The sequence below is a fragment of the Pleurodeles waltl genome, chromosome 10 (genome assembly GCF_031143425.1).
Source record: "Pleurodeles waltl isolate 20211129_DDA chromosome 10, aPleWal1.hap1.20221129, whole genome shotgun sequence".
In the NCBI taxonomy this organism is placed as follows: domain Eukaryota; kingdom Metazoa; phylum Chordata; class Amphibia; order Caudata; family Salamandridae; genus Pleurodeles; species Pleurodeles waltl.
In genome coordinates this window covers 901142907-901162862 of record NC_090449.1, presented here as the reverse complement: position 1 = coordinate 901162862, position 19956 = coordinate 901142907, and the positions used below count along the sequence as shown (strand labels likewise).

At 44.7% G+C, this 19956-nt stretch overlaps 1 protein-coding gene across 2 annotated transcripts in view; it reads right to left on the bottom strand.

The window, feature by feature from the left end:
• VPS50 (VPS50 subunit of EARP/GARPII complex) overlaps positions 1–19956 on the bottom strand; it is an 880308-nt gene that overhangs the window by 393173 nt on the left and 467179 nt on the right. For both annotated transcript variants that reach the window (XM_069211661.1, XM_069211662.1), the window contains exon 22: positions 19417–19497. In XM_069211661.1, the coding sequence (XP_069067762.1) occupies positions 19417–19497 (81 nt within the window). The remainder of the gene's footprint in view (positions 1–19416; positions 19498–19956) is intronic.

The window sequence follows — 19956 nt, the reverse complement described above, 5'->3', positions numbered from 1 at the left end:
GTAGGGAGGGAGTAGACCTTGGTCCTTCTTCTGCACCAGGCAGCAGCAAGAATAATGACCATACCCTATCTCTGGTGTGGGCACATTCTCTAGGGCTCATTTGCCCAAAATAGCCTGCATTTAATGATGAAGCAAGACGAGATGGCCCTGTATCAGCTGTTCTTGGGATGGTGGGGGGGGAGAGCTGTTTCCAAAAATGGCTGGGCGTACACCAAGTGGATGATCTGAAGCTCCCACATGTTGGGTGTTATTGCTGACCTTTAGGGAATCTGAGGTTGCAGCCCTCGAAGAAGCTTGGGACTGGATATTACACTGGAACTAGCTCCTGCGTCTTTTATGAGCTCTGCATCCCCATCCTCAAAAGGGCTGGGCAGGCTGATGGGCTGGATATGGCTCAAACTGCGTCTGCCCAAAGTTTTCCCTTTCGTGTCAATGGTAGGGGCGAAAGGACTGCTCTTGAGGATGGGTCAAGAAGGAAAGGTTAAGAGATCTGGTAGTGACCCTGTTCTTGCGAAAGTGTTGAGCACCACATCAGTCTTATCCCAAAATAGGTGGGAACCATCAAAGGGCATGTCAATCAAAGACTGCAAACCAGTTGAGAACCCAGTGGACTTTAACCATGCATGGCAACACAGCACCACCATAGAAGCCCTGGCTCTACCCAGGGAGTCTGAAGCAGGGATGTGGAATTCCTATCGGGACATCTTGTTTGGGGTCAAGGGCAACAAGTTTTTATGTTTACTTTGTCCTTGGGACAAGTAGGCCCAACCCTCTGCAGCACAAACCCTTTGGCTGCCTGTTTACAGAGAGTGGAACTCTCTGCAGTTGAGGTAATGTGTTTCCTAAAGATAATGCTGTTCGAACTTGTATTTATGGTTCATTATTTGAAAGCCTTCATTATTAGGGTGAGTGCTGTAAATAAATGTTTTAAGGTCGCACTTGACTACTGACGTTGGTTCCAGTACAAAAAAAAAAAAAGTATATACACATGTTTGAAAAGTTTAGGCTATGAGGCTAAGTATAATGCTCCCAGAATGCTCTCTGATTAGATGCAAATGAAGTGTCATTTAGTAAAATGTGTTGATGCATGCTAGTATTTCCCAAAAATATTTCTAATGGAAAATCAGTGTAACCATTTTCAACACGAATATGGAAAGCATGAAAATAAACAAACACTGACAAAGCCAACTGATCTGACATATTTTTATAAGTCTTTTAGTTTCATCAATGCGTGTCTTGTTTTGACATGGCTTTTGTAACACTTTATTGTTGTGGGAGCTACCAGGCCCTCAACATTGTAACAAACACTGGCAAAAAAAAACCAAAAAGTTTTTGAACTCTAAAAGCACACATTGCCACCAGTGGCATAACAAAGGCCCTGCAGCTGCCCTCCAGGGGGCCCCTTCAGCACAGCACCTGCCCTGAGTAAGTCTGGAGAGGGGGCTCCTCCATGTTCTTTGCAAAGGGGAACCCTCCAGTTTCGTTACGTCACTGATTGCCAGTTTAGTTCCTGACACTGAACAAAACTACTTTGTGTGCCAATATGCTCCTTGTGGAAGAGCAGAATGCGATCACTCACAGTAAAGCCAGCCAAGAGAGAGAAATAGAAGTTTAATAAAAACAAAATGTCTTTGTTAACACCAGACCTAATTAGGGACGAGACCCACATTAGGTAGCTTTTTGCATGTCGCAAACAGCGACTTTCGCTGTTTGCGACGTGCAAAAAGCACATTGCGATGCACAAACCCAGTTTTGCGATTCAGTAACCTGGTTACCGAATCGCAAAACGGGTTTGCGACTCGCAATTAGGAAGGGGTGTTCCCTTCCTAATTGCAACTCGCAGTGCAATGTAGGATTGTTTTGTGACCGCGGGCGCAAACCAATTGCAGTTTGCACCCATTTCAAATGGGTGCTAACACTTTCGCAAAAGGGAAGGGGTCCCCATGGGACCGCTTCCCCATTGTGAATGTCACTGTAAACGTTTTTTCAGAGCAGGCGGTGGTCCTGCGGACCACTGCCTGCTCTGAAAAAATTAAACGAAAACGTTTCATTTTCCGTTTTTGTAATGCATCTTGTTTTCCTTTAAGGAAGCAGTCACAGACATGGTGGTCTGCTGTCTCCAGCAGGCCACCATCCCTGTGAGGGCCACTATTCGCAAGGGGGTCGCAAATTGCGACCCACCTCATGATTATTCACTAGGTGGGCATTTGCGAAGCCCTTGCGAATCACAGATGGTGTCAGGGACACCATCCTACATTCGGATTTGCGACTTGCAATTTGCGGGTCGCAAATCTGAACCTACTTTCATGTGGCCCCAAATTCTTAAAGAAAGTCACAAAAGTGCACCCATGGTATATGTCGTACCCCTATAAAATATTTGTGAACTGTATTTTAGCATGGGCAGATACGCATGTGTAAATTTGCTCATGTGAAAATCTATTGAACATTTGCAAGTTCATTTTCCCTCCGGCCACTTTCTTCCCAACCCTGGAAGAAGTTCTAATTCTGCCATTGTCAGGAGTAAATGTCCAACCTTTCTTATTATAGGAAAATATTAGAGAGAAGCTGGTGAAAATCTTTAAAACATGCAGGTTAGTAAGTTTGCAGACTCAAAGGCATTCCAGCCCTGGAACTATTGCTTACTCCTTCCTCCAGCCCCAGTATGCAGATCTGCAGAAAGGTGGCAAAATAAGGAAATTGCTACAGTAGGGATTGAAACTGCAAGTATTCAAGCCCTACTATGGTAGTAGCCCTGGCATAATCAGAGAGGCTATTATCAGAGCTCTTACATAATGAGATTGCTGCCATAATTTGTCGCCACACTACATGGCACCAAAGGGACAAGTAGATCTTTTTACAGGACAAGTAGATTTGAGAAGCAACCTGTCCCCTGGACAAGTAGATATTTTAATAAATTCCACACCCCTGTGAAGTGTTCAATAAGCACTAGATGGCAATCTTTGTAGCATCCCTACCATTCACCAAAGCTTGGTTGAAGGTGGCAGGGGCAACATGGTAAGCAGCAGCATAACAGAATCACAAAAGCATGAGAATATTGGTCCAGGATAAAAGGGGTGCTCATCGACCCCACTGCAAGGCTTGTGGAAGAAAAAATGTGCTTGCCAAAGATGTTCAGCTTTTTGGATTTCCTATCAAATGGTATGGTAGGGGATGCTCTTGGGAGAACTTTCGCTGTTGAGGCCTGCAGCACAAGGCTCTCAAGGAAGGAGAACTGGGAAGGGAAAGCTGACTCTCCTCTGGCGGGATGGTGCTGATGAGCAGCCATACGGAGCACAGGAGCCCCTGAGCAAGGTTTCGCCTAGGCCCCCTGGAGCACGATGGGGAGGGCTTAATTAACGGGGAGCATAAGTTCAGATGAGCCTGCTCCAGGTTAAAGCACCTCTGTCAAGACATTCATCTTGACTTCGACGACTGGCAGCTGGAGATCAAGGCCCTGTACATCATGGTTGCAAAGAAAGCGCTTTCCCCTGAAACCTGACCCGGAGGGGAAACCCTGCCTCCATCCGGGGAGGGATCAAGGCCACTGGGATTGCCCGTCTCCACATACCAGTTGTCATCATCTAGGTCCTCCAGGGTACCATACACCTCCTGCTCATCGCCTTCTTGAGGAAGGTAGGTACCAGTGTAAAGTCAGGTGATGGGCAGACCTGGACAGCGCCGGCACTGAGGTCGAATAGCACTGGGAATGACGACCAGCTTGTTGTCAATGAGCCAGGGTGGGTGGAAGCACCTGTGGCAGTGCTGGTTCTGTTCCGGGGGAGGACTCAGACGGCCCGGCAGGCATTGCGGACAAATCCACCAACAGTAACTCAATGGGGACAACTTCTCAGCTCCATGGGGCCTGAAGGTGCTCCAGAGGGAATCGGTGGCCCAAAGATGGCATGCATACCATCATGAAATTATTTTAGTAGGGCAGGCATCGCTCCTGCACCAGGAAACTTCGGGTAGCATGAAGCGGGCCCTGACATCAGTTCTGTCGGTGGAGAGCGAGACCTGGAAGCACAATGTTGAGATGGTGAAGTCAAAGACCGCTTACACAATTTATTCTATGCTTTTTCGACTTACCCGCCTCTGACAAGGAGGTCTTGGAGCAGGAAGACAATCATCTGCGAGAACTGCGTTGGAAGCATCCTGGATATAGTCTAAACGAATGAGAATGGCAGCAGCTTAGAGCAGTCTTCAGCTGCACTGGCAGGAGCTTATCTGCCCACTCGCAAATCACCTTTGGATGTATTGACTTGCACTCGATGCAGGCTTGGGGAAGTGGGCCAATGCGAGGCACCAGAGACAAACCAGGAGGGGATCAGACACAAACATTTGCCTGTGACAAATACCCACAAGGCTTGAACCCTGAAAATGTAGCAGGGTACATAATGCCCTATGTATACTGGGAACAAATCTCAAAAATGTCTAAAAAAGTTGGACAAAAAAATGACTGTGGTAGCTCTCCGGATCCACGTTGTTGGTGTGAAACAAAAGGAACGGATTTCAATGTGTTGTGTGGTACCTATATAGGCAATACAGCATCACGTTCAACACCACTAGTCGAGTTATGATTGATTAGCCATTACTCCAGGTCTTTTCACTCTCCTCCAAACCTGGGTGAAATCTGACAGATTCCTGTGGTGCTGAGACCGCTGACACTTGAGATCTCACTGGAGTGTCCACATGTGCCACCTAGCATAGTTTACAAGCAGGATGCAAAAGGCCAAGAGGTCTTAGAAACCCGCTCACAGAGTTCCAGGACCAAGGCTTAAACATTGGGATTATAGACTGAATGTCCTGGACTCGTTGATATGGAATAAAGGCTCAAAACTGAACCATAATCAGAATGGCTCTGACGAATGGGAGCCTCTGCTAAGGAGACATGTGTGACTTCAGTATGTTAATCGACAACCACAAAAACGTTAGGACATTCGCCTCATTTGAGGTGGCCCAGGATTGACTGTGGTGAACCCACCTTTAACATTCAATTTTTGAGGTAGGGGAAAACTGGTACCACCAACCTCTGAAGATGGGATGCAACCACTTCAATCACTTTCATGAACAACCGAGGAGCAATAGTCAGTCCAAAGGGGAGCACGGAAAACCAAAGATGCTCTTGGTCCACCTTGAACTGCAGGTATCACCTGAGGGACTGCAGGACGGGAATATCAAAATAAGCATCCAGAAGATCCATGGTACCATACCCTGGAACCACGGCAGATGGGACATTCCCCAAGAAGCATCTTTAATTTATCCTTTTAGAAGTTGAGAGGGCAAAGATCTAAAATAGGATGAAGGCCTCCGTCCTTCTTCTGCACAGCACATAAAGGGAATAACATCCAGTCCCTATATTGAATGCCAGAATCCTCTCTATGGCTCCTTTGTCCAAAAGAGCCTGGACTGCCTGCTGCAGAATGGACAACTGGTCCTCTGAAAGTTGCTCTGGAATAGCAGAAATATGCAGGGGTTCAGACAGGAATGCCTGGACATAACCCTGTTGGACGATTTGGGGAAACCACCTGTCAGACATGATGCTCTGCCACTCCTTGAGGTAATAACTTATTGTTCCTCCTAAAGGGAGACTATGTGCTGCTGAGGGCACACTGAAGCAGACTGGACGCAGAAGCAGGGGGTGGGGGGACAGGGCAATATGCTGACCTTGCTGGCCTGGACGATGTCAGCTAGATACCGGTCTCAAAAAGAGTATGCTGCAGCGGTGGTGGGCTTTGGCATTGCTTTTGTGCCAACCCCTTTACAAAGCCTTCAAAGAGAAGATATTGCTGGAGATACTGTTCCCCTGGCACAGAAATGCCTAGGAATAGTGCTGTTGCCCTGCTTTCTTTATAGCACTTCAGTGCAGAGTCTGACTTATATCAAAACAGATGGGTGCATGTCTGATAATGATGCTAGGACATCATTCAAAAAGCCCTGGATCCAAGTCAGGCTTGGTGCCAAAGCACACATTGGAACCGAAACTCCTGCCTAAGCAATGAGTACTATTCAGCCCAGGGAGGATAATTTTTTTTGTTGCATCTTGGGCATCTTGAATGAGCTGTGCCCAGTCAGAGCAAATTCATTGGGGACTGCAGGCAAGATCTTGCTGATCAGGTTCCACAGTGCATGGGATAGCCATCAAGGGGCAGCTGGCACGTACAGAATGATGGGACAAAATGGCTGAGGAGAATGTCTGTTTCCCAAATGCGCCTGTAGTTTTTGACTCCATATCAGGGGTAGCCATAGGGAATTAGTTTGGGCTCAACCTACTGGTAGACGCCTGGACCACAAGACCCTTGAGCGTGGGGTGCTGTGTAAGGAAGGCATGGTCTCCTGGGGAAGGTCTATGGAGTTCTTTACTGGGGGCAAAAGCGAATTTTAGCCTGAATGTTCATCCGAATGTAATTTAGAGCTTTGCTGAATGGGAGGAGGGGCTCTACGGAGGTCTGTCAGGGCTGTAGAACCTCAATCAGTATGGTTGTTTTGACCTCAACAGATGGTAGCTGCAAATCAAGAACTTCGGCCGCAAACTGGAAAAGAGGCTGATTCTTCTGGTGAGGGGGCCAGTGGGGAGCTCAACCCAGTGTCAGGGGAAGTGTCCAGACCTTTGACTTCTTATAAGCCGCTTTAGAAGATTATCATCATCATTTTACTGGAATGCACCAGCCCCGTCATCTCCATTGTCATCATCCAAGCCATATTGGCTATGTTCCAAATCAGATCCAAAATATGTTGGGGTGACTCCTGGGTAGCCGGAAATGGTTCAGTCGGATTCAGAATGAGGTTGGATCAGCTGTGCTGAAACATGCACAAGATGCAACTTAGTCGAGGTTGTGTTAGATTCCTCCAGAAGTTGGACAAAATAAACGGTTCCTTCTCCAGCAGCATTGGACCTAGCATCGATGTGGCAGACGTCCACATGGGTTGTGTGCAGAGTTCTAAGTCAGGATGGGTGTCCCAGAGTCAGGACTGACTCTGAAGTGGGGTCAAAAGTCACAATAGACGTCGAGGAGAGAGATCTGCCAAAAGATACCGGACTGGAGGCCTCACTGGATCCCTGGGGCTCAAACGCACACCAGAGGGAGCCTGAAGGGGAGCAAAGATCTGCAACATGGCTTCTTTGAAAGCCCCTATCTATTAGAAACTCTGATTGTATCAGGACCAGCTGTGGGATCAGTTCTTCAGTAGGAGCTTGGGACCAAGACCGAAAATCACCTTGATATCCCAGTGACTTTTCTGAGTGAGAGTAGCAGGATGGATAAGAATTGTGTTTCATCTGCCTACGTTTTTTTCTTGTATTTGGACTTATCTGAGAACTTGGAGTGCAAGAAGGAACTTCTGCAGTAATCGCCTTGAGAGCGGAAGTGGGTCCGTGTGCTTGACTTCGTCCAGGAATGGGACGTATGAGCCTTTCTTTGGTGTTTGACCACCGCTTGGATTTGTGATCTAGGATCACCCTTGGGGTTCATTCAGGCACAGCTGTCATACGTCCTGGAGTTGTGAGATGACCCCAGGCACCAGAGACATAGCTTGTGTGGGTCTGTCACAGACATCTGTTTGTGACAGTCTCTACAGGACGTAAATGCTGTAGTTTTCAGTGGGGATATGTGCATTGCACAATGGAAAAGGAATTTGGAGGAAAGAAATTATGTCAAAAGATTCACTAAAAGTTTGAGAGTGAGTCCGGAATCTGTGTTCAAATGCATGGAGACAAAGGAAATTATGTCAGCATGCAGTGTTGGTACCTATATGTGTTTCTGATGTCAGTTCTGGTGTGGGATGAAGCAGACGTGGAGCTGCATGAATCCATATGCTAGTGTGCTTGAGCTATGCTGAGAAAAATCAACAGATCAAGTCTGGTTTCTTAGGGTATTCAAAAGGTGAGGAACCTGCAGTTAAATGTATCCATCAGAAAAAGAGTTCATGTTGTACTGTATTAATCAGAATTCTGAACTGTGATGCACAGTTCCACATTCCATTTATTTCCCCAACTATCCCATGGTCTTTAGAGCTATCCATGGCCAACACCACAGTCAGCAGTCACTACTGGCTATTTTTCTTTGGAAAACAAAGATTGCATCCAAACACAAATGGAGGCCCAGAGTCTTCAACATTAGGAAGGTTCTTGTGGACCATCCTAACACCTTTCCTCTGATATCAGAGCTCAGTGGCAATCACCTAAAAGCCATCCCACAAGCTTCTACTCCCCTTAGCATCTATAGATAGGTCTGTATATCATATCTCAGATCAACATGACACTTCTGCCTGCCGCAGGTTTCCTAGCCATGTATGTGGGCACCCTCATTACAGCTCTGTCAGCAATTCTGCAATATATGGTTTCATTTCATTTTACTGGTGTTGCTGTCCACTGCATTCCAATTGAAGACTCCTAAATCTGTTTATGTGAAATACAAAATAGATAAATAAAAACAGTGCAGGAGGCTGGCTCAGTTTATGGTGTGCGTCTATGGTGTGGCACCCTATACTGAGTCCAGGTAACCCTTGGTGATAGTGAGTAGGTGTCCAGATAGCATAAGCTCTCTAGGGTAGCTGAGGAGAGCAGCTAAAGCTTATCCAGGAGGAATGTAAAGCACTTGCAATATCACAGTGAAGTAACTCACTCACAAGAAAGAACCGCACAAGTGTTGCACAAATAAAGGATACTTTATTACAGTACTACTAGTAGACTAGCATTGGTATATCTCCCTTTGACGATATCTACACATGATATGTACACAAAATACCCACCAGAAATAGCATAAAAATACACAGAGCCTTATGGGAGGGCCAAACCATATACTAAAAAAGTGGAATGTGAAATAGTGAACCCGACCAAGGTAAGTGTGGTAGTTGCTTAGGAGCTGGGGGCACATACAATCACCTGAGGTAAATACAGTAAGTGTCCCCAGTGACCAGGTGCAAGGTAGTTACCTACCCAGTCATCCCATAGGCTAACAGAGAGAGTAGTGGTTGGAGTTCGTGGAACTCAGGCCCCTTCCTATTAGACCCCGAGTGTTGGACTTTTGCTTTTGCAGGGTCATCCCCAGACTTTTTTGCCTCCTGCCTCCTATATTTTTCTGACATGTTGCTGTTGGCTTTTCAACTCTGAGCACTTTACCACTGCTAACCAGTGCTAAAGTGCATATGCTCTCCTGTTTAAATTGTATGTAAGTGGTTTATCCATGATTGGCATATTTGATTTACTAGTAAGTCCCTAGTAAGGTGCACTAGAGGTGCCAGGGCCTGTAAATCAAATGCTACTAGTGGGCCTGCAGCACTGGTTGTGCCACCCACATAAGTAGCTCTGTAATCATGTCTCAGACCTGCCACTGCAGTGTCTGTGTGTGTATTCTTACACTGTAAATTCGACTTGGCAAGTGTACCCACTTGCCAGGCCTAAACCTTCCCTTTCCTTACATGTAAGGCACCCCTAAGGTATGCCCTAGGTAGCCCCAAGGGCAGGGTGCAGTGTATGGATAAGGTAGGACATATAGTAATGTGGTTTATATGTCCTGACAGTGAAATACTGCCAATTTCGTTTTCACTGTTGCAAGGTCTGTCTCTCTCATAGGATAATATGGGGGCTACCTTTAAATATGATTAAAGTGTAGATTCCCCTAGAGAAGAGATGGACAGGTGGAGTTTGGGATCCCTGAACTCACAATTTAAAAATGCATCTTTTAGTAAAGTTGATTTTGAGATTGTGAGTTTGGAAATGCCACTTTTAGAAAGTGAGCATTTTCTTGCTTAAACCATTCTGTGACTCTGCCTTGTTTGTGGATTCCCTGTCTGGGTCAGTTGACAGTTGGGTTGTTTTTCACCTCACACCAGACAGTGACACAAAGGGAGCTGGGGTGTGATCTGCATTCCTGATTAGCCATCTCTGCTAGGAGGGAGGGGTGGAGTGGTCACTCTCATCTGAAAGGACTGTGCCTGCCTCTGACAATGCTGTCTCCAGCCCCCTGGTGTGTGTCTGAGGTCTTGCCTGGGCAAGGCAGGATTTCACAAGAAGGTGTGAGTCCCCTTTGAAGGAAGGTGACTTCAAAGACTAAAATGGGTATAAGAAGGGCATCCAAACTTACAAACTTTAGAAACACTTCTGGAATCAAGGGGAACCTCTGCCTGGAGAAGAGCTGATCGCTGAGGAACAAGTGCTGCCCTGCCTGTGACTGTGCTTTGTGGAGCTTTCCTGCAGTGCTGCTTCTGCCAGAGTAAGAGGGCAAAGACTGGACTTTGTGTGCCTTCCATCTTGAAGAAGAAATCTCCAAGGGCTTGATGTAGAGCTTGCCTCCTGTTATTGAAGTCTCAGGGATAGCAAAGACTTCTTCCTGCCAGCACCTGGAGTCTCTGGAGAGACCCCTACTCTGCTCTGTGGTGCCCTTCCAGTTCCTGGGACCCTGAAAGGAGAGGCTGGCAGCCTAAGGACAAAAATACACGCACCGAGCGCCGTGCGGAGAAAAGATCGACGCGAATCCGATCGCGGCTGAGAAAACGACGCAACGCCGGTTCCGCAGCTGAGAAACGACGCCGCAGGAAACGCGACCGAAAAACCGACGCCCGGAGCAGGAGAAACGACGCGCAGCATCGCTGACGGAGGCTGAGAGATCGCACCCTGCGCCGCGGGACTTTCGGATCGTCGTGTGGCTGGCTTTGTCAACGCGCACCGCCGTGCCGAGTTGTTTTCGACGCACACAGCCGTGCAGGGTTACTTTCGACGCACACGCCCGTGCGGGGTTATTTTTGACGCAAACCAGGTACATTTACACGCTAGCAGCGCTAGTGTGTTGTTACAACTACCTAAAGACTCTTTTTATTTTAAACCTTTAAAAAATCATAACTTGACTTGTGTATGTTGGATTTTTGTCGTTTTGGTCTTGTTTTGTCTAGATAAATATTTCCTATTTTTCTAAACTGGTGTTGTGTCATTTTGTAGTGTTTTCATTAAGTTACTGTGTGTGTTGGTACAAATACTTTACGCCCAGCACTCTGAGGTTAAGCCTACTGCTCTGCCAAGCTACCAAGGGGGTAAGCAGGGGTTAGCTGAGGGTGATTCTCTTTTATCCTAACTAGAGTGAGGGTCCTTGCTTGAACAGGGGGTAACCTGACTGTCAACCAAAGACCCCATTTCTAACACCGAGGAAACCAGCAGACAAGAAGAAGGATGTAGAGTGCCCCTACTCCAGGGACACAGGGATGCAGAGGGGAGAAGGGACTCTCTTAAGTCAGTGGAAACCTTGGATTGTCCAGCTGCTGTTACGACCCATGGACCAGGCGGGTGGAATCCATTAAGGCCAGCAGAAGTCGATGGAGCCCCCATGAGTGACCAACAGGTGATGGACACAGAGAGTCACAAGGAGGCTTTACCAGCACACCAAAACAGAAGTGCCACGTCACGGGAGTTGCAGGATTGGGGCTTCTTGGTGCCTGAAGATCTCCTGGCAGAAAAGTCAACAAGCCTTGGCAAGTGCAACAGTCGGGGTGGACAGGGGTTCCAGTCCAGTGGCAGGAGGAGGGGCCCACAGTCTACCAAGTTTGGTCAGAAGAGAAGCAGGACCCAGAGGAAGCCACAGACTCACTACTTGTGAAGTAGAGCCTTTCTATTTTCATGGAACAGCAGGCCCCACCAGCTGGTCAACGCTGTCTTGAGATGCCTGTAGTTGCAGGGGAGTGACTCCTTCAATCCAAGGGCGATTCCTTTGTGCGTCCTGGTGCAAAAAAAGTCCTTCTGACCATGGAGGATGCACAGGCTTGAATGTTGCTGAATTCTTGCAGGCTCCGGAGAATCAATGTTGGAATGGGAGCCTTCCCACCAGGAGCAGATGTGTTTTAGTTCCAAAGCAAATCAGCAGCGGTTCCAGAGGCCAGGAGCAGAATATGTCTTGCAGAGTTTCTTGGACAGTCTTGCTTGATGAATCTGAACACCTACCCATGAGGGAGCCCTTAAGTAAGGGGGGTTGGGGGGAGTTGGTCAGGGACAACATCTACCTGGCCTCACCAGTCAGATGCTCCCAGATCCTGTTTCCAAAATGGCAGAATCAAGTGGCCACCTGGCAGAGCTCTCTGCTCCTCCCTAGAGGAGCTGGACAAGGGGGTGGTCACTCCCCGTCTTTTGTTTAGTTTTGCACCACAGCGGAACTGGGGGTTCCCGAATTGGTGCAAACCGGATTATGCAAGGAGGACACCAAATGTGCCCTTCAAAGCAGTCTGGTAGCGCTCAGAGGCTGTCCCACCCTAGCCCTTAGACACCTAATACACAGGGGGAGGCAGTCACACCTCTTCCTTGCAGGAAATCCTTTGTTTTGCCTCTCTGGACTGAGCCAGGCTCACCAGCAGGCGGGCAGAACAGTGTCGGGGTCAGAAGTCGTGCAGGCTGGCAGCTAGACCCTGTAAGGCTGCACACGCAGACCTGGGGGATCCTATACGCAACCTCCAGATTGCCTGGTATCATACAACTAACACTGGATTGTTATAGTTGCATGATTCCAACATGTTTGATACCAAACAATCCTAGGTTCGGAGAAGCCATTATGTAATTGGACCACTCCTGTTGACCTGTGTCCACTACATACCTTAAGATGGCTTACCCACATTTAAAGAGTCCAGGAATTGCCTGTAGGGGCACCTTGCTCATGCAGGGGTACCATCACAGTTGGGAACATGCACCGTGCCCTTGAGATGAAGGGCCTACCAGAGGGGTGACTTATAGCGTCTAAGTGCAGTGACCAGGTTGGATAGTGACAGTGTGCATGCAACCATTTCATGCAGGCTGCAATGGCAGATCTGCAGACACAGTTTGTATGGGATCCCATGGGTGGCACAATACATGCTGCAGGCCATGGGGGGCCCTTGTGTACCAATGCCCAGGTTACCATATACTAGGGACTCATATAGGTGCACCACTATGCCAATTGTAGGTGTAGAAAGTTTACCAGCAACCTAATTTAGAGGCGAGAGCACAGTCATTGGAGTTCTGGTTAGCAGAATCCCAGTGAACTATAGTCAAAACACATTGACATAAGGCAAAAAGTGGGGGTAACTATGCTTGAAAGATGGCACTTTCCTACACATAGTATTAGATTTTAGATTTCAGAACATCTAAGGAACTTTTTAAGGACACTATGAACCAGATTCTGAGTTGGTCAAAGGAGTAGGTGGTATTTATCACACCTAATAAAATCAGACATTGGGGTTCAGAATTTATTAGGTGCAATAAAACTTACATATTTCTGAGTTTTGGTGAATAACATGGATTTTGCTGATTAACTCTTCAAAGTCCATGTTACAGTAAATACTGTACTGCTTTTCCCTGTTAATTTTTTTATATGTTTGAGCTGCCAAGATTTAACCAAGGGTGTGTGTTGTAGTTGGAAAGAAGCGTCATACTAGCTGGCCAAACAAACAAGACCAAGTGCCAGGCCAATGAAAGCACTTAATCTGTACCTAGTACCACACCTTCTGAAAACTGTACCAGAAAACATTGGGACGACATCCAAACACAATGATGAGCGCTTGCAATAGACATTTACTTACACAACAATTAAACACTCGAGTAGTCCAGCAATACCACCATTAACACCAGACTAAGTTAGCAGTTAAAGAAGTACTCACCTGTAAAACACTAGAGCTACATAGCTAAATTAAACACTACCACTCAAACACCACATTGACTGACTCCATTATACACAGACTGAATAAAATACACCATAAAATAATCACAAAGTACTCTGCCTCATACACAACACACCTATCAAATCTTCAATTAGTACCGAATCTCTAGCTCAAAATGTGTGGCTATCACCCACAACATCCAGGAGTACTACACTTCCCCCACATATTCACTCCACAGAATACTTTCCTTACAACCATGTGCACTATGGTACTGCTCTTCTTCTAAATCAAATTCATTGGGTAGACCCCCATGAAACATCTAACAACAGGGTAGTACACTTCCCCATTTTCCCCATAGAATCTCTAGTGACAGGGTATTGCTCTATTTCAAGTTTGCAACAACACACACATGTAATACTCATATTTCTCGCAATGGGGTAGTACTCTTTCCCACATCAGATAGCCTTACAAATGCACAACCAGCACATATCTACACAACAAAATATAGATTGGTACCACGCTTTCCTCCAACTGGTAACTACACTCCATATCGACTTGTAAATAAATGGTCAAACAGTGCTTCCAAAATATCATGCAGGTGGACTATTTAATACTCCCACCCTGCCTTGTAGCACTAAGCATTGGGCACACCACAACCATAACTAAAACTGCAATTCCTAAACAACAAAAGACAACTTACACATAAACTTACTAACCCAACCAATGCATTAACAATAACATGTACTTGGCACAAGTCAACACACAAGAATTACCAACAAAACTATTTCACAAAGTAATGAACATCACGGTTAGTAGGAAACCAGGCACATTTCTTAACCAAAGCAAACAGAGTAATGTGAAACCTATTGATGCCAAATTACCCTGTTGATTAATTAACTGACTAATATTTTAACATCACAATTAGACAAATGGCAGGCAGGTGATGTTACCCAAAAATATGCATCACATAATGCAAAATACTTTAAGTTGATAAAACGGGAAAATGGCAAACCATTTCTCCATCTTTAATAAAAGTGGTGTATTCAGCTGATGCAAAGACAGTGGCTAAGTACTCAAATATAAGGCTAACACAAACACAAATCCTAATGAATTAATTATGCTTTTCATCATTTTCTAAGTACTGTGAACTCCCATTTTCTGGCCTTATATTTACACTCAACAGCACTGAAATGCAAATATCCTGCGTTGACACTGCTGCTTAGATATTGTTCTACCACTTCAGTAAGGCAGCCGAACCATGTCGCTGCATTCAGGAACTAATGATGTTTTTCCATTCACAAGAGACATGAATAAAGTGTTATTGTGTCGCAGTTGTTAAACCAAGCAAGACCATCTTCTGAACTAGTTGATTTGCATTCTATAATCCCTTGAAAAGATTTTTGCACAAGGTCACACTACAAATTAATTTCAACTTTGGACATTAAATCTTAACAGTTTACCACTGCTAACCTCTGGGGAGTTTACCACTGCTAAAGTCCATGTACTCTCTCCCTAACACATGGTAACTTTGGCTCATACCCAATTGGCAGTAAGAAATCCTACTTACTGGTTAAGTTGGATTTTGCATTACTATTTCAGAAATGGCACTTTTAGAAAGTAGGGATTTCTCTGCACTTACTGCCATCTGTGCTTTACAGCCTGTCTCTAACCCACGTCTGGTTTGTGTTGGATGACAGCTCCCCTTGTGCACGCCACCCAGACATCCATAAACACAGGACACCCATCTGCATCTGCATTCACCTGCATACAGATGGGTTTCTCAGGGCAGGAAGGGTGGAGGGCCTATATCTTACATTTCTAAGGCCCGTGGCCTGCCCTCACACAAAGAACTGATAACCCCCCATAGGGATCCTGGCAGACAGGGCTGGGATGAAAGGGGAACTTGAGCATCTCAAAACCACTCTTTGATGTTTCCTCCACTTCAAATTAACTTTTGGGTATATATACTGGGTGGGCAACCCCACCAAATCAGACACATCTGGATCTACACCTGGACTCTGTCAGAGGGACTTCCTGGCTGCCCAGAGGACTCATCTGGACTGCTTTGCTGGAAGGACTGCTGGCCTGCTTGTTGCCCTGCTGTCTGCTGACCACTGACTCTGCCAGAAGGATTCTGCCTTCCTCCACAAGTGCTCCCCAAGGGCTTGGATTGAGCTTGCCTCCTGATCCCAAGTCTCAGGGACATCAAAGAATTGAACCATCTGCAACTGGACTCTACAAGCTGTGAGTCCGCCCTGCCTTGGAAGTGGGCCTAAGGCGCTTTATTTTCTGTTGTGTCCATCAGACCTGGTGCAAAGCAAAACACAGCAAAACCTCGCCGCACAGTTCCCCAGGATCAACACAAAGCGATGCCGAACCCTGCAACACACGTCCCCGGGATCAATGCAAAGCAACGCTAAGCCGCACATCTTCCCAGAACCAACGCCAGACAACGCTAATCATAGCAAACCCACGCTGCACAGGGTGCGCACCAGGACTTAAGATACTGTGTTCAGTGGGCTCAAGTGGGTCTCTGTAGCTGGCTCACGCTCCATTGTGGTCGGCCTGAACTTGTGACTTAGTCCCAGACCAGCGCAACCAGATAACTACAGTTGGCGCTATTTTCACCTAAATCTTTAAAATTGCAAATCTCAGGATCTACTTAGTGGATTTTTGGCATTGTGGTCTTTTTTTTCCGATAAATTTTATCTATTTTCTTAAACTGGTGTTGAGTGGTTTTTGTGGTGTTTTCACTGTGTTACTGCTTGAGTTATTGCACAAATACTTTACACATTGCCGTCTGAGTTAAGCCTGTCTATTCTGTGCCAAGCTGGCTGAGGGTGAGCACAGGATAATTTAGGTTGTGTTGTGACTTACCCTGACTAGGACTGTGGTCCCTACTTGGACAGGGTGCATACCTCTGCCAACTAGAGACCCAATTTCCAACAGACATGCTTTGTACTTCTGAACCAGCCTAATGTACTCCTGGACTTATATGAGTGAACTTTTGACTCTGTCCTGTTATACTGAAAACCAATGAAGATAGATTCCAGAAATATAAACAATATACAATATATACAATAATATTTGCCACAAGCCAATAATATCCAAATTCAAATGACTATTTTGGCAATGTGTTCTAGATGTAGAGGTTGATTATGTAATTCAACTACATTACGACCATAATAATAATTGTTAAAAAATGTTCAATAAAACCAATCATAGGGACAAAAAGGTACTCTATTTTTGTTACCTTCAATTTTACAGAACAGCGTCAGGCACAGTCTATAACAATATTCACTAAAGTGTTTGGCTCATCATGGCCCAAGTACAAAAGTTAAGAAAAGTGCCATCAATCATAGATTTCTGACTTTTAACGCATTCACAAATACCCACACTAATCGTAGATTTTCATGTACCCTTCTACTCAGTATTAACTCCTTTTAGCAATCTGCAAAAGTGTATGCGTGTTAACTTGTGCAGTGACAAACTACTTACTTTTCGCTTCGCGTGTAAATTATTTTCCCCAGCGAAGACATCATTTTCCCTAACCCAGTATAAAATATAGGGGTATTCCTTTATATTTCACGCCCTAAAAACAAGCTTACACCTGCAATTTGCAAGAGTAGAATTAAATTCACTGTAAGCTTATTCCTGCTTGTGCTGCCAAACGCTCTTTACTACCCATAATTCTGAATATGGTACCTTCGGCTGTAGTAACGAATTGCCTGTAACACTGCGATCTATTCTGCTAGCGAGAGCGCTATTTTGTGTGCCTAAGCATTTTTAAAAAAGCACAAAAACTTGGTTGAGTATTGCAGATGTAAATTATCTGATTATTGTTGGAGCTCAACATTCTCAGAATACAGTTCTCCAACAGTGTAAAGAATTAACTTTGGAATTTAAAAGTCTACAGTTTTTAATATAATACAATTTGTCCATAAATACATAATGTTTTTCATTTATTTACCGACATGTTATTACATTATGTACGTTATTCCAGAAAAGGGATTTTTATAGCTGTCCGAGTTCAAAGTTCTACTTTTATATAATGTCCTTCAGCAGAAACATTCGTATATAACCTAATGGAGTATTTTCAAACGCCAGAAATGTTATATTAAAATATTTGGCAAATGCTCAACAATTTGACAAATATTGGTGAGAACAAATCCCTGACTCATACTGCCTGGGAGTGACTGCCAACAACTAGGAGAACTTGCTTCTCTGATGAGATTAATTATACTACAACCTTCCTAAACATGAGCCCCTTAAAATAATGTTGTGTAAAATTATTACATCGCCACCCCCCTCCTCCAAGTGACAAACATAAGCTATTGAGGGCATGCACTCAGATACATAGAAAACGGAATTGCAGCGGTGTTTATTTTTTACAACACATATATTCAGGGTAAAATATAACACGCAGTCTGAACATTTGAAGTGAGATCAAGTAGTAAAGGGACTTATGAAGAATTTCACAGTTGCATGTTTCTATTTTACTTTTTTCTTGCACTAAATCCTACGTATGAAATAAGAAAACATATTTTAAATAAAAGAGTCAAAAACGTAAGGGACTTTAGAGCACGTCAATGAAAATATTAATCTTAATGTTCATTCTTGCTTTCTATCTTGTTACATTTTCGTACTCAGCTGGCAAATAGCCCAATGTCATGTTTACACCTATAGCAAGTTCTGGCATTTTAGGGAAAGCACTATGAATGCTGGAATTCTGGAAACCATCCTTATGTTAAAAACGAAACAGGTCCCACATTTTGCAATGCGCTGTTTGCTAAAATACTACGACTGGCTGAAGGTTTTTCACAAGAAACTGGGCCACCTGGCAGCATGGCACATGTTTAAAACTATGAATATTACAGTTATGTTCAGTCATCCCTTTTTAAAGTAGAGTCAAATAGGGAAAAGAATCTAATTAATGTCAGACCTCAAAGTGACCCCGTGTGATCCTAAATCAGAATTCTGAGGTGAGATGATGGAGGTCCCTCTTAGACACCTACTCTCAGACAGGACATGACTGCCGAAAAAGTCCATAATTGCCCACAATCATCTCCATTATCTTTCTGCAACCACAGTGGTGTTTACAAGCATCTTGTTTGTCTCTGCTGGCAACTGGGCATACTAAAAGTTCGGCTTTGCCAGAGCCTGGTGCCCCCCTAACATCAATTTACGGACTAAGAAGGGCCAGGCTCCCAGACTGAAAACTCCTGCCCTAAAAGTTGTTTCTGGGTAGTGAGAACTGATGTGGACTTCTTGTTTAGTAGACAAGAATTATCACTGACACACAAGACATGGATAAATCATGGATGTTTGAGTGTCTCTTATTCTGTATTTATATGGGCTAGTGTAGAATACGATCGAAATAACTTTTTTCTCCGTTTCAAGTTAATAGTTTAGTTGACTTGATTTGTTTAGTTTATGAATGCAAGAATTAATAATGGGTTAACATCATTCAAGATAAACAATCATGTGGAAGAATAAAATGGAAATGCGAACTATAATTGCAACCTTATATTAATCATATTTGCAAGAGCTAACCAAGGTGAGGAACCAAAGATCAGAAACACTACGCATGTGCCATAACTAATAAACCTCTATGAAGAGGTCAACACAACTTCTTCTAGCCAACTAAGTTTCCAGTTGTCTCAAAACGAGCATATGGTTTTATAAATCAAGAGGTTCAGCTGGACTATTAGGAAACTCAGGCAATGATGGAAATCTGAATGCTGCAACTGCTTGAAATATCCCACTTCAGTGGAAACAAGCATTAGTCACGGCACACGGCTTACTTACCACATCAATCAGACTCTCTTGTATTCTGTTCAAGGTGGTTCTCAGCCTGCTGCTGCTAAGGCCGAGGCCAGTTGATTCAAACTAGAAAAAAAACAGAAAAAGCAAATATGAGGCCCGTCATAGGTAATCTCCTTAGACACTACGATTCAAATGTACCTTTCAGGAAAAAAGAAGAACTAGACTTATTTTCAAAAACTAGCACATTCAAATACTGCACAATATCTTTCTGAGAACGACAGAATTGAAGATAATATCCAGATTATTGAAATCTAGTCAACATTTGCGACCAAAGCCTTAAATGCCAGAGATGAACGGTCCAGCTTCCCTCTAGTAATGTTGGCATCTTCCATTTGCTTGCAGTTACAATGAACAACCTGGAAGACTCACTCGCAAGGAGGCAGCACCTATTAATGAGGTGTTTACAGAGAAGGGTCTGTTTAAGACACTGCCATTTTCTGATTATGCTTGAACCCTTCCCACTTTTTTCAATTCTGAGCACGACTAATGAAAAAAACTAACTGAAACCCACATCTCTACTCT